The 14,784-nt window shown below is 40.3% G+C and overlaps 1 protein-coding gene across 1 annotated transcript in view; it reads right to left on the minus strand.

Annotated features, from left to right (window-relative positions):
- The window catches only part of smtnb (smoothelin b), a 43,511-nt gene that overhangs the window by 4,771 nt on the left and 23,956 nt on the right, over positions 1–14,784 (minus strand). Inside the window, 8 exon segments of the mRNA XM_011479128.4 lie at positions 53–229; positions 865–897; positions 1,045–1,120; positions 1,264–1,449; positions 9,383–9,456; positions 11,177–11,758; positions 12,242–12,293; positions 13,294–13,976. Of these exon segments, the coding sequence (XP_011477430.2) occupies positions 53–229; positions 865–897; positions 1,045–1,120; positions 1,264–1,449; positions 9,383–9,456; positions 11,177–11,758; positions 12,242–12,293; positions 13,294–13,976 (1,863 nt within the window).

A 14,784-nucleotide genomic window follows, 5' to 3' on the forward strand; every position in this document is an offset into this window, starting at 1 on the left:
AGTCCTGCTTAATACAACCTGTGGAGGCAAAAATAAAGAGAAATAAAAGTACCAGACTGTGTGAATCGGTTTGTCTTGGTCACTTGGCTGATGGTTGATCCATCTGCTGACTTCTCCACCTTCTTCACCACCACCTCTCCAGCTCCGGGCCCAGCGTGAGCTCTCTGCGCGCGATCTCTCTGCTGCAGCAGCTCCTGCAGGCGAGTCTCTCGCTCCTTTAGTCTTTGGTCTTGTGTAAAACAGAGGTTAGGAGAGGAAAAATATAAAACAGTTGAAAGGAGAACATCTAAAAGAAGCGGGCAACATTACACATCACTTCAAAAAAATAAAAAAATAAAAAAAAGCTACAAACAAAATAAAGCTTCTATTTTTGGGAATTTGAAAAGCATTTCCCCGTTACAAGTAACCATTTTCCCACACAGCCATATGGGAGGTTTAGCAGGAAAAACAAAAAAACTGCACAAATTAAGCACAAACAGTCTGATTTTTGTCATGTGGAGGAGAATTTCTGTACAAAATGGACAACGTGCACCTTTTAAATAAACTTTGCTCTCATTTTTCAAAAAAATTGTGCATTCTTTTTTTAAAACTCATTTCAGGTCTGTATGATGGTAAATTGTAATAGCAGTCCTCTAAACCAAATTCCACATGTTTCAAATATCCCCCCAGCAAACTGGAAAACAGGAACTTCTCCACATGTGAGAATGGAGACGCTTTGTGATCTCACAAACCACAAGGTTCATGCAAAACTCAAAACATGCTTTAATCATCAATCACATTTGACAAAGAGAAGAGGGTGCAACCAACAGAACCAAACCAGGCATGAGTCAATCATTAATGTGCACCGCACACCACCTGTCTTACCCAATTCCTCCTGCGTACAGCCCAGCATAGCCTCTGAGGGCAGAACGGATAAAAGCGAGACCTTTTTCACATTTGTAACAATAATGATGGACATTTTGTGAACATGCTGCGTCCTCTGGTCGTAGAAGTATTTGAAAAATAGAACACTCTTTGTAAAAGCAGATAAACACATGCAGTTACCTCTATTTTTTTTGCGAAGGTCTCTCAGTGCTGCGCGAATCATTCTCCTTTCCTCAAAGTCTTTGGACTGATCAAGCTGTAAAAGTTTGAAAAGCTCACTTTTTATCAAAACACACACAGAAAGAACTCTACTGATAAAAAACACAATTATTTTCAACCACAGTTTAAAGATTCTGTTAAATTAAAAGAAAATAGGATGATTAAGAGGACGCTGAATACCATTTTGTCAAGAACATCTTCATCCTCAATCGCAGCAAGCTGTTCTTCAGTTAGTTTTCCAGAGGACTCCACAGGTTTGACCTGGGAGCAGGGATCACTGGGAGTGGGTGGGTTGTGACGGGTCACCTGCAGGGAGGGTTTGGCAGAAAACACTGGCTCTGAGGCAACAACGGGCTCCTTTTCCATCTACACAAAGAAAATACAGCAGAGGCAGACCCAAGTAACTGTTAATCTGAGGTTCTGATATTGTCTTCACTCATTTTACAGAGAAACAGTTACACAGTTCTGAAGCTGTGTGTTCAGCAAACCAGAGGGAGGGTTTAGAAAACATGAATTAAATGTTGGCTAGAGGATTTACGTTCAACCCGTTACAACCATACAAGGCCTCACATTTCCCACCTACTAATCTTTTTCTGTACGACTACAGAGGACTGCAACCTAGGGTTCCAGGGTTGACCCCTCTGTTGTGGCTCTCTGGTGAAAGAAAAGTTTTTACCGGTCATTTGAAAAAGTAACTATAGAGTAAAAAGTAATTTGGTTGTAAAATAAAAACAAAAAAAGTAAAGTAAGCTAACTCAAACTTTATTGAACTCATTCAGAAAGAGTTGAATGATAGTACGTATCACAAGTGGAACTGAACCATTTTGACAGATTTTTGAGAACTATGTACCACAGAAAATCTATTTCAGATCAGAAGCTCAACCAGAATTCCAGTGCACCGGATTATAGGACAGATTTTCTATGTGTGAACACGTAGAAAAGCAACAATAACATGAATACAAATCAGGGGATTTTTTTCTAAAGGGTGAAGTTTAGACTTTGTGAGAAATCGGCCTGAATGTCTCCCAAGTGTTGAAGGTTGCAGATCCCCGGACTAACCACTCAACATGTCAACCAACTTTATTTCACACTCCAGTTATGGCAGAAGGACCATACGCTCACAAGATAAACTTACACTACCAAGGCTATCGAGTTTGAGTGGTGCAACTAATGAAAAGGAATCCACCTCCAAAGCTTTTACTTAATAATATTCCCAAACGGTGGTGCTGTTTTCCTATTTTGTGCATTCTGAGAGAATGTCCCTGCATGTTCGCCAGGAAAAGACCGAAAACGTGAAGTAAGAAGGCAGGGAATCGTGAGAACAGACAAACCATGACGGATAATAGGGCTGTTAAATAAACTTTGTGTTGAGCTGGAGCTATCTAGGTTCACTATAAACTTTCTATTTACATGTGAACTTCAGAGCTTTTGTTTAAACAAATTTAGATTCAGAAAAAGTCCCTCTGTAAACAGCTACTCTCCCCTCCTGCCAGCCCAGGCCAGGCCTCAGCACAGAGGGACAGTCGCGGCCTGGACATTCAGCTGATTGAAGGTGAGCTCTGGTTTCCGACTCTGGACCCCGAGGGACAGGCTGGACTGAGAAGAACTTGACCGTTGAAGAATTTTTGGGGACAAAGCACAGCCTTACATGGAGCGATCAGGGAGGGAGGATGTGTTGAGGGAAAAAAAAAAAAAAAGAAATCCCAAAAAGACCCCAAGTGCTCCATTCTGGTTTAAATAAGATTTAGTATCTGAGTCAATGTAACAGAAAACTGTTTATGGCTGCTAAAAATCAGTTATATTGTTGTTAGCTTTGACCGGCTTTGATAAGAAGTCTGAGGAAATATTCCTATTACAGCAGAGTGTAAAAAGGGTCACATCACATGTATCTGCTGGTACATAAAATAGAAAGTTTTAACATGGTTCTAAAGCCAGAAAGTGATTTATATTAATATTTTATTTGTGTTTCAGCTGAATGAGAAATAGAGCTGGATATAACTGTCAATATTAGGGCTGGGTTGATAAAATTCATTTGAATCAGTAGACGCTTAATTAATCAATAATTGATCCATAAAGGTAGAGATCGATCCTTTTCTGGTGACCTAACGCATAACAGCAGGAAAGCCAAAGTCTGCTAGCTTGATGCTAACGCATAATGAAATTTCCCATAGGATGGTTAATGCTAATGCTCGTTCGACCTAAACATACATTGCTGAGTAAATGAATGGAATGATCATGAATTGAATGTATCCAAGTTCTGCCGAGTTGAATCCATTCTGGAAATTATTGGTGATACCAAGACCCACTCGATATACTGAAGAGATTCACAAATTCACTATTTGACTTAAAATAAGATTGAGCAGTATTCTAATGATCATAGTTTGTTTTTCAGATCTGATTTATTTAAAAAATGTTGTTTTCATCTATTATGATTTAAACTGAATTCCTTTGGCAAAATAGTGAAACTTTATATTTAAAATGTATTAAAGCAGTGTTTTGCCTGAAAAAAAGTTCAAATAACTTTTAGAGAAAAACCAATTTGTGTATTTGATAAATCAACATGCCATTTTATAAATTAAATCAATTCTGAGTAAAGATCAATCAACCATACTTGTATAATAACACAGGGAAATGCTCATAGCTGTTTTTTTGTCACCTGGTTTTGCCTTTTCTAAACACTCATCTGTGTCTGACTTGCTTTCTCACATTTCCTTTATCCTCAGCAACTGCAGGTGACACATCTGTGACAAACAGGCCAGGGCCACTGTTGCTTTTAAAATGTAGTCTTTTTGTCCTCTAAATTATAGAGTAGCAACTCAAAAGAAAAAAAAAGGATGCATACGCTTGCAAGGCAGGACACTTAGAGGTCCAAGATGATAGAAGGATTTAAAAAATAACAGGTGTGCAAAACTGACTGACAGGTAAGCTTTTTTGTGAAGAGGCGATAAGGTCATTAAAGACTCAAATTAGCAGAAGGTTCATAGTTGAATCATTTAAATCCAAGGCCAATCAGTCAGTTACACTAGAACAAAAACATCCCTTTGTCATTCATTTGGCTCAAAAAGTGTCACAACAAGTATGTACATAGATAATACCATGTCAGTGTTTGGAGAGGAGCTTTCCAGCAGAGATGGAGCAGAGAGGGAGCGGTGGGTTGTAAAGGCTGGTGTCTGAAGGTCTTCTGATGTCTGAGTGTTTGTCTCCAAAGACTCTCTGAGTAAATCCTTGGAGCATAATGCAAAGTCCTGGGCTTGATCTGTCTGATCACTGAGATGAGAGCTAGCTGGTGCGTCCTGGTGTGAAGGTGAAGAATCGCAGTGAGGGGAAGCCAAAACACCCCATGGAGCTTCATCTGTAATCTCCTGATGAGTGTGCAATGTTAAACCTGTGGCTTTGGTTTTGCGTAGACATAAAGATGAGCTTTCCTTGTCATTAGCTCTACATAGAAAGTGATCAGACAGTCCCATAGCTTGGCACAGAGCCTCCACTTGGCACACTATCTTATCTTGCTCAGTTCTCAACCTCAGGTTCTCCTCCAGTAGTTTGGTAATGGCCTCGACCAAAAAAGCCACTTGATTTGCTGTCTTCTCCAGACGGACATCCAACTGTTTCCCACAAACCTGCAGGTCACTGTGCATCTCCACAACAGCACAACGCAATGCCACCTCAAAAGTCTGCTTCTCATCCTTAGCTTCCTCCCGTGCAAGTAGATCACGTATCACCTCTTCCAACCTCGACTCTGTTGGCCGTCCTGAAGCTTCTGGAGGCTCTGAGGCAGGGAGGAGGTCTAGGTTCACCCCCGGCATGTTCGGCGTTATATGGACAAATTTCCTATTATTCCAAATTCATGTGAGAATATAAAACTTGTTTCATACTGTCACTACTCATTCAATAAACAATAAAACCCTGTCCTCTCTGTCCATCGGTGATATTAAAAACAATGCACGCTGTTTATAGCCTCAACAATTCCCTCCTCTTCACCAGCATTGACTTGACAGCCAATAAACACGTAGGGGCTCGTGTTTCCCTGGCAGCCCCTGCACATTTCTTTCCACGTGTCCTGCGACAAGTATATTTATCTTCTGCTTTTCCAATATTCCATTGAGTCAGTTGCTCTCAGGGAGGACGCGAGAGGACGCAGTTCAGAAAAGCCACACCACCCACTTGAACTTTCCCCTTCATTCAGCCATGTCCTTCACACCTCCACTGGGAACCAGCTGGGCCAGGCATCTATAGGAAGTTATTAACTCAGATTGTACCGCGTTTAAAGCTAATTTTAAAGACCCACGCCAATGAAAATCGTGTTTTGGGTGTTTTTAAACACATTCTTGTATAATTTTTCTGATGATGGAGGACATATACACTGGTAAAGGAAATTCAGACTAAAACTGCATTTCTGAGTATTTCTTTTTCAAAATCGCTGTGAATCAGGAGCAGACAAAGAAAATGCTATTAGAAAAAAAGCTTGTATGGTGTGTCGTAGAAACTACAACGGCAAGCAATCAGCTCCCTGCTCTGCTCCATTCCAATGCCACCACTTGCAGACAAATAGATCCATGTACGCCTTCATTTTCCTCATCTGAGATGGAATTTGGCACAAAACTGTACGGCTGAATAGCTTCAATAATGCTAGCCATATTTGTTCCACCGGTAATGTTACCTTGGGGGTGTGAGGGGCTGTAAACTAGCAGGAGAGAGTGTAAACAAAGGGACGATGGAACCAACGGCGCCAACGGTTTCGACCTAGAACTCACAGGCAAATTTCGAACAAACTCCTGCCACTCTGCAGAAACTATGTCCTAGTAGAGGACACAGGTGTTTTGATTTTCCCTAAATCGGCATAAATATAACTAAAAGACCACCGGGAACGCTTTTAAAATGGTCAAAAGATGATTGAAGTGGGACTTTAATCACCTCTTCAAAAGTAAATTCTGAATCCCCCTTTTGTTTTTTTAAAGAGACAAAAAAAAAAAAGAAAGAAAGAAAAATTGGACAAATCCGAGCTGGTTAGGTTTCTATGAGTTAAAGTCTAAGTAGTTGGAGATTCAGATGTACATATAAAGAAAATGTACATGTTGTGATATGTTTCTCATACTCTTTTGTTAAAATACACCTTTTAAATGATTCTCAGAGACGAATTTTCACTCAAGACTATTTTATTAAACATTAATAAAATATTGAATTTATGATATTTAGACACTAAATTTGCACTACTGAAGCGAAAATAAGAAAATATGTCATCAACTGCATTTTACAACCAGAAATGTAAAATTATGAAATGATTGCACACAATTTAAACTCAGGCCATTTATTTATTTATTAGTTATTTTTTTGGTTATCGGATAAAATTAGTTAATTGATGAACATCTAATCTTGCGATATAGACACGCCTAACAAGAATGACAACATAATAGCTTTGGAGAAACTAGACACCCACCCTGTGTCGTGATGACGATGACATTTTGTCATATTATGCTGATAAAGGGTTTTCCGACAAATAAACTTTCTTTTTTAAGAAAGGGCACAGATGTTTTTTCAAGTGACTGCTTTGACAGAAGTACGTTATGTTCTAAAATCAAAACACACTTCATTCAGCAGAAATATGTTCTCTAAATTCAATACTGCAATTACATAAACACAAAGTACTTACAACATAAGCATCTCGCCCCATTCAAACCACACACACTGTAGCTTCCAGGCTGGCTTTGTTTCAAATCAAGATTGCAACGTGTATTGAAAACTATATCAGCGAGGGACAATTGCGTCTGACCTTTAAATGTTAACAGAGTAATTCTTAGAAATAATTAAGCCTTAAAGCTGAGTACCGGTATATTAATTTCCACTGGCAGCAAAATTTGAGGTTAAGCCCAAAGGGAGCATTTGTCTAGTCTTACCATGCAACAAGCACTGAGAACATTTTATCCTGAACCAAGTACAGAAAGTGCACTGAGACTGAGAGGAGTAGGAAGACATACGGGCATTTCTGCAAGTGTGCAATCTGTTGTGTTTATAACGTACTCAGAAAAAGAGTTTGAGAAATTACCATCTAGGTTTCTATTGAAGTCAGCTACCATAATTTCTGAAACTGTATTAAAACATCTGCAAACATAATGGTAAAAAGGACATTTTAGTGTAAAACCGATGCAGAGAAATCAGATGTTAGATTGTCTCTGTCATGCATGAGCTGGACCCTTCAAACAGATATGTTTCTGTTCATCTGCAACATGCTGCATGAGTGACTGTTGGTTATTGTGTCCATGATCGCTCAACAACAATCAGCCGGTGTAACCCCACAGGCACTCGTGACTTCAGCAAAGCCTGACTGAACGTCATCACCCTGGCTACAAAGCGTAGGCATTATTTGTGTTTGCGTTTAAGGTCGAGAGCGGCGTGAGGCAGCGCAGATGAGCTCAGACAGCTGCGATTACAACACTTCGCCATCTCACCTGTCTTAAATTTGAAAGGTGTCTTCGACCTTGCCAGCCTTATCAGTTTCACTTTTTTATGAACAGTGAGGGGAAAATATGTTGCTCACTTTCATTCTGTGCATCAATGAAACACTTCTTTATGCTGAAGCTGATCTGAAGGAAGCTTACACAAAGGCCAAAGCTATCAGTATCAACACATTGTATTGTGATAAAGCAAAAACACAGCAAGTGAATAGAGGAGGTTGTAAGTCCTGAAGTTAGACCACCAAGGAGAACTGTAGACCACCCAAAAGGATCAAAGTGTCAGAAGGAACCAGTGGTAAAGAAACGATTAACTTTGGGCTGGAAGAACTCATTCTGACTAAGCATCGCCATGATATCAGAAAAATCTTTAAGCCATAGTGAACATTTGTAAAACTGTGAAAAATATCCATAAAGAAAGAGGTTTGATTCGTCCTCACCTTGAACTATTTCAGGAAAAGTTAGTAAGCATCTAGCCTCTGATTTCGCCTAAAATTACCCATGCTGTCCAATTTTGTACCCCCTTGGTGGTTGGTTAACCAAGTCGTTCAGGGTAAATCTTTATGAGTTCAAACTGAGACGAATCTGCCATGAAGTCCAAGCTACAAAAGGGTTTTAGTGTGTCTCAGAAAATATTAATTTTAGGCTTGTTTGGTTATAACAAGGCTGGTATCTGAACTTAATAAAACCTTTCCCTGTGTATAAAAGTACTGAAGAAAATACTGATGAAGAACTTTTCTACCTGATGCATGAATGAACATGTACTTTGTACTCTGCAAGTAGTTTTGCAGTTTCACAATATGTTTTAATATAATCTTTAATCTATTCTGCATCCCCTTTAAGAACATGCATGTACTACATTAGCCAAGCTGTATGTTTAGACTGAAACAATCAAAGGCGGTACTTGCATGCTAGAACGACAATGTGGTCGATTAAAAGTCAAACTCAAATCCTCCAGAATGGCTAGTCACCTGTAAAAATGCCCTTTTTTTAATGCATTCTAAATTTGTTTGTGGCTGTAACACAAGAGCTTTTGTCCCAACAAGGATCTAGCTGTCGGAGAGACTATCTCAATCTTATTTCCCCCCTGGAGCTTTGTGTATCCTCCTTTCTGCTCTAATCAACAAGCAGGCTGATCCTTTAACCAGATTAGCACTGGACTCTGAATACACCGCCATCAAAAAGTGTAAACAGGACATTGTTTCATGTCTCCTCACTCCTTCAATCCCTTACTCTTCTCCCATGAAGAAGAGAAAAGTTTTCTAAAAGAAGCAAGTGGGAGTTTATTCTTGGTTTCTGGGAGAGGATTTATTTGTGCTCTGCTAATTCTCAGAGAGGACTGCTTCCAGACAACTGAAACCCGTGCAGAGTCCTCAGCACGTGAGGAGGGTCTGTAACTGTCATGGATGGTGACAGACAGGTGTGATTTAGGAAAACACTCTCCAGATAAAGTTCAGTTGGGACCGTCTGCAGAGAGAAAACCAGGAATGGCCAGAACACCTCCCTACTTCTCCTGTTCTTCTCCACACACCCTACAAGGACTGGCTACCCACTCTGTGTTTGATAAACACTGTTCTTTCCTTCACTCCCTCCTTTTTTCAGTCGCACTCTGCTCTTCGCTCTTACGGCTCGCTTGCTTTAAAGGCCTTTTTAAGGTGATTGCTGGGACAGGGACATAGTAAAAACCCCAGTGGAAATCCACTTAGAAACATTTGGAAGTTACACAGAAGAAAACAAGAAAGCATTAAGATGTTATAAGAAATTTGTTTTAGAGAAACATTCCCATTAACCCTCTGGGCATCTTTAGGATTGCTTTTGCAGACATACTTCGGGGGGAAAAAAGACCATACCTTGATGGAGGGTCCAGATGAGAAGGTAGATGAGGACATCTTGAACGGGGTTGGTCGAAGGCCGAGGGTCAACTCTACAACATACGCAAAACAAATAAAAATACAAGAATTTGGAAGAAAATACTAAAAATGATCAACTAGGATAAATATGAACAGATGTGTGTACATGCAGTTTTGTAAAATGAAAGCGTAAATCTCATTTTAAAGCAGTATGTGTTTTTGTTGAGTACATTTTCCCAGTGTAATGGCGTGCTGCAGCTAATAAGGCTGCATCAATTTAAAATGTAAAAGTGATTCCTATAAGAGGATGCTTTTACTTTCCGCAAAACTTCAATGGCCTTGCTTGAAGGTACCCATTAGTCAGTTGCATAAGCTGCCACAGTGTCCTTAATAACACAGATTTATGTCTAATGTTGGACAAGTATGAAAATGTGGATGATGACACCTTTAAAATAACAGCTCAGACAAACACCAGCTTCCAAATGATCCATTGCCTCCGCCTCCACACAAATGCACAACTTTGATCGGAAGACACAGGACTAATGCACACCAGCAACATTTGCATTTACACAACTTTATGAGGCTTTTGAAGGAAACCTGAGACACAGCTGTTTTCTGATGGAAAAGGCCTGAAAAAGGACTATCAAACGGTTACCGCAAAGAGGCGATGAGGAGGATAGTTTTGTGCTCTATTTTAAAATCAATGATTTGAGTGAAAGACCCAAATTATGGGGAAAATCTGAAAGACTTCTCTGTTTCATAAATGCAAGGAGGTCCTGGTTCCAACAAGAATTCAAGTCAGTCATGACAGTGTGTTTAACTGATCCATTTTAGGGGTTGCTCATAGTATATACAGAGATTGCTCGGCCCCTAAAGACCACAGAATACAAAACATTTGATACATTTTTCTGTACCAGATGAAGTACTGAAATTGTGGACAAAAGTTCATATTTTTACTATCTGGTTAACAACATCTAAGAAGCAGAATATTCTATTGTATTTTATTTTATTTCCTCCCTTAAATTTGCAAAAAGAAGCTAAAAAGGCTACAGTTTAGTTCTTCCCTCCCCTTCAAACAGGGTGCACTGATGGCTGTACAATCCCAATTCTCAAAATTGGTTTTCTACATATTCTAAATCCTTTTCTGACGTGGTCTTCTTTGCTTTTTTTTTTAAACAGCTCCTTCAATAAATTTAAACATTTTAGCTATAAAGTGGAGAAAATGTCATCATATTCATCTTTTAAATCCTGTGAATAAAAGGTCTAACTGTTGTAGTGCCTAAAGCATAATGTGTGTAATTTAAAAGTCAGCTGTTAAATTCTTGAAAAGACAAAAAAGTATGATGTGTGTCATAAACATGAATGTTTCTGCTTTTTATTTGTTCATGCAACTAAATGAAGCATTGACTGTGTGCTTTAGATAAAAAAAAGGGGGGGGGGTCTGACAGCACCCACACAACAGAACACACAAGGCCCGTACTGTGTGAGCTCTCAGGCTATTTCACCCACTCTGCAAAAGTACCTCTGTTCAGAAAAGGGTGGCCAGTTGTTTCTCCATTTCCCCCCCAATATGCTCTCTGCTGTTGACTGTTGACCCCCCCACCCCCACCCCCAGCATAGGCAGCCTATAACAAATGCCCTTCAATGTTTATCCTCCTACACTGAATTGTATTCTATTGATCATTGAAGTCAAAAAAGTGAAACATTTTAAATTAGTGTCAACAAAAACTAAATTGGATGTCAAAATTGGATCAACTTAAAAGCATCAGAATAACTTCCTGCCGATTGTCCTACCTTGTTTTTGCCCTAGAGTGGTAATGCGTGGGGTCATGCTGGTGATGGGCACGACGTTGCCTCTTGGAGCCGGCATGGTGGAGGTGGTGGTGGCGCGTCCATCCTTGATCTCGATGCTGAGAAAGGTCTTCATGTCTGCGTCTTTCTCTCCAGCTGGTCTCCCTGAAGTGCTGTCTTCCTTTGACTCCACAGAGGCGTGCACATCTTTTTCAGCTGGAAACCTTGTCCCTCCTGTGATGTCCTGGGACTGGCCAATTGAAGACAGAGGACTGTTGGCCACACCTCCCGGGTGAAGTGTAGTTTGACTGTGCGATGCTGTGATGGTGCGAGATGCTGAGTCAGCACGTGGCCTTGCTGGCGTGTCTCCAGATGTGCTGAGGGATGCTGCTGTGTGTGTAAACAGTGCTGCAGCTCTAGAAACATGCTGGCTGCTGCTGCCAGGGGTGATCCCATTCTTAAGAGGGGTTTTCTTCAAAGATGGGATATTTGGGCTTTGGCTGGCTTCTGTGAACTTGCGCATTCGATCTCGGACAGAGCTAGTGCGGTGAATTTGTTCCAGAACAGCATCTTTCTTCTCAGGTGCTGCAAAGAGAAAATGGAAAACAAAAAACCCTATAATCAAGTTGCAAAACTTTGAAAAAGAACAGTAGAGTTCTTCCAAATTCAATAGGTAAAGTTAAACTTAAGTCGTGTCTGCACATCCAGTTTCTCTGTCAACTTAAATTTCCTTCATATCAAAGAGTTTACCTTTTATTACAGCAAGATTTTTCTTTAAAAAAGGAAGTTACTGGGAAGAGTATTATGTGTGTCTGAAACACTAAAACCATTGTGTCATCTGTTTACATCTCTTAATCCTTAGATACTCTTAAAACAGAAATAAAAAACCTCCATTATTTTTCCTTGCACTTAAATCCAAAAGCAGAAAATTGACAAAAAGGTCAATTTAAATTTTTAAGAAGAATATTAGTTCAGCTTAGCTCTAATATATAGCAAATATTAAGATAAAAAAAACTAACTATTCTCAGAGGATTTTATTTTTGATATATTTATGGGGTGGTTTCTTACCATATTTTCTCTCATTGACATGCCTGAATGACAGACTGCTGTTCAGAGTTTTCTAAAAAGAAGAAACACAAAAGAACATGACAAAACACCTAGTAAAGGAAGTGAAGGAAGTCAGAGGTCAACATTTTCATTGCTTGGATTGACAGCCACACAGCTGGTGTGCTGTTCAGATTTGCACATTCAACTGGAGCTGGAGTCTTCACGCCTCAGGCTGCAGTGGCAACCACACACACACAGACCTCCACAGATCTAAAAACAGCATCGACTTTTCGTCATGCAACATTTGTGTTTGGGGTGAGAATGTGAACCTTTCATCTTTTCTTGGCAATACGACTACAATGGATCTCAAAGCGATTGCATTATTACCAGGAGAATCTGTATCAACATATGCAGCAGAGAACAATGAAGACGTCAGGGAGTAGTTTTAAAGCAAACACATTTAGTGGAGTCACACAATGGCATGAAGCTAACATGAGCCTTCAAGGCAGGAAATATTCTTCAACAACTAGCGGGCGGCGCAGAAACAGGAGACATTTGTTTGTATATTCTCCGAGCTGTGAGATGACGAGAGACAGAATCTTTGGCGTGCGACGCCGTCTCTTTAACATCAGGTGAGGCTGACGCACTGCTGAGGTCAAACAGAAGCAGTCAGGTGCAGTTTGTTTGTGTAACCAAGTAACTCAAGTTAAACAACATCTAGCAGGACCGCAGTGTTTGTATTTATGGATGCCGATGGCATCTGGGTGTCAGAAAAAAATGAAGTGCAGGGGTTTCTTGTTAGGGAAAATGTAACAGAGCTAAAACAGTCTGTGAGCTCGACTGAGGCTTCACAGCTCAGCATCCCTCTCTAGTGGTGCAAGGACGACCAGACTGTAAAAGTATTGCCTGAGTTTAATTTTAAAAATCAACTTAGCAATGAACCACTGAGGAGAAAATATACTTTTGAACAAGTTTCAGTTAATATTTCTTTTTTTTTCTTTTGCAACTGTCCTAGAAATTGCAACCAATAAAGATATTTTATGTGAATCTGATACAACTGCAGTACATAATACCTTTGGCTTTTGGTCGTCTGCTGTCTCCTTATTGCTGGTGCTACTGGGCAGGCCATTTACAGGGTTTTGGCGAGATAAACCAGCGCCATCAGGCTGCTCATTGTCACCAACATGATCATGGTTGGACTGAGTCTGGATGCTGGCGGGACTTCGGCTTTTCTCCGTTTCGGAATCAGTGCTGTAAGTTGAACTTGAGGTTACCTCCTCAGCTGGACCCCTCTCCTCGGAAGACACGCTCATGCTAGAATTGGTCCGTGTCCTTGCCAACATACTCAAGATATCTGAGGATCTTGATCCCAGTTGTGGTCTGACACACGAATCGGATACATCTGATCCAAGTCTCTGTCTGGAGTGAATGACGGAGCTGATGCTTTTTTCAGATGTGCTAGAGTCGAGGTGTTCACACTGGGATGAACTACTGCTTTTGTCTGAAGCTCCAGAATCCCGCCGAGCAAGTACGCTTGAGACCTGTCTTCTCTCTGAGGCCACAGAATCCAGATTGGACCTGGAGTGAGCAGAGCTCACGCTGTTTTCTGACGCTGAGGAGTCTGATCTTTGCCGATGAGAAAGAACCAAATTGGTCTCTGAAGGCAAAGTTTCTGGTTGAGGCCGGATCAACAGAGACCCAGAGTCACTGTCCTTTCCTGGGTGATCAAGGACCAGCATCATGCTCGATTTGAAGCCTGTTACAGACAAACACAATACAAGGAGGACACATTAATTCATTTGCACAGGTTCCAAAAAAACCTGAGTCAAAAAAACAGCAGGTGGTCAAGTCTGTATTGTGCTGTTGTAAATCAAATACTTCCGCAGCACTGGGGCCTTAAGAGAGGAGAGGTCAGAAAATATCACTTAAGATCGTGAAGGAGTCACGAGGGGATGTAGACATTTCCTGCTTACTGACCTGAGTTCCAGATTTCTAGATTTGAGAGAGCGTGTTGGTGGATATGAACAAAAGAACTAAAGAAGAAGGCAGGCTTACAAGTGGACGAAAGGAGCGTGATGGACGACTGCACCAAGTTACAGTCAGTAAGGATTTGGAGAAAATAAAGACAGTAGAAACAAGAATTATGTTGTTTTTTTGTGCTCAATCTAAAGTCTTTACTTTTCCTACTGACTTCAGGAAACCACATTCCAAACAACCAAGGCGCCCACATCTCCTCCTTCTGAACTTCTACCTCCGTGTTGTTTTATGATGGGTTATCTAAGGTCAGGCAAATACCACAGAAAAGAAAAATAAAACCAGACTATCTAGGTCCCGCATCACATATAAAAGAAAACACTTGGATTTTTTTTTAAATATGCACGTTTTAACTTTAACTAAGAATTCAGAGAAGCAGCCAGAGTTCTTTTAACTTGTCAGTTTCATTCAAGTCCTCTGATCTCTTAACTCTGCTACTGCTGAAAAATAACTTTTAATAAGATAAAATACCTGTTAACAAGAAGATGAATAAACTTGGCACAAGAAAATAAAAAAGGCTGAAAGTTGTT

Source organism: Oryzias latipes, chromosome 9, assembly GCF_053564925.1.
Source record: "Oryzias latipes strain Hd-rR chromosome 9, Olatipes_Hd-rR_3.1".
Lineage (NCBI taxonomy): Eukaryota > Metazoa > Chordata > Actinopteri > Beloniformes > Adrianichthyidae > Oryzias > Oryzias latipes.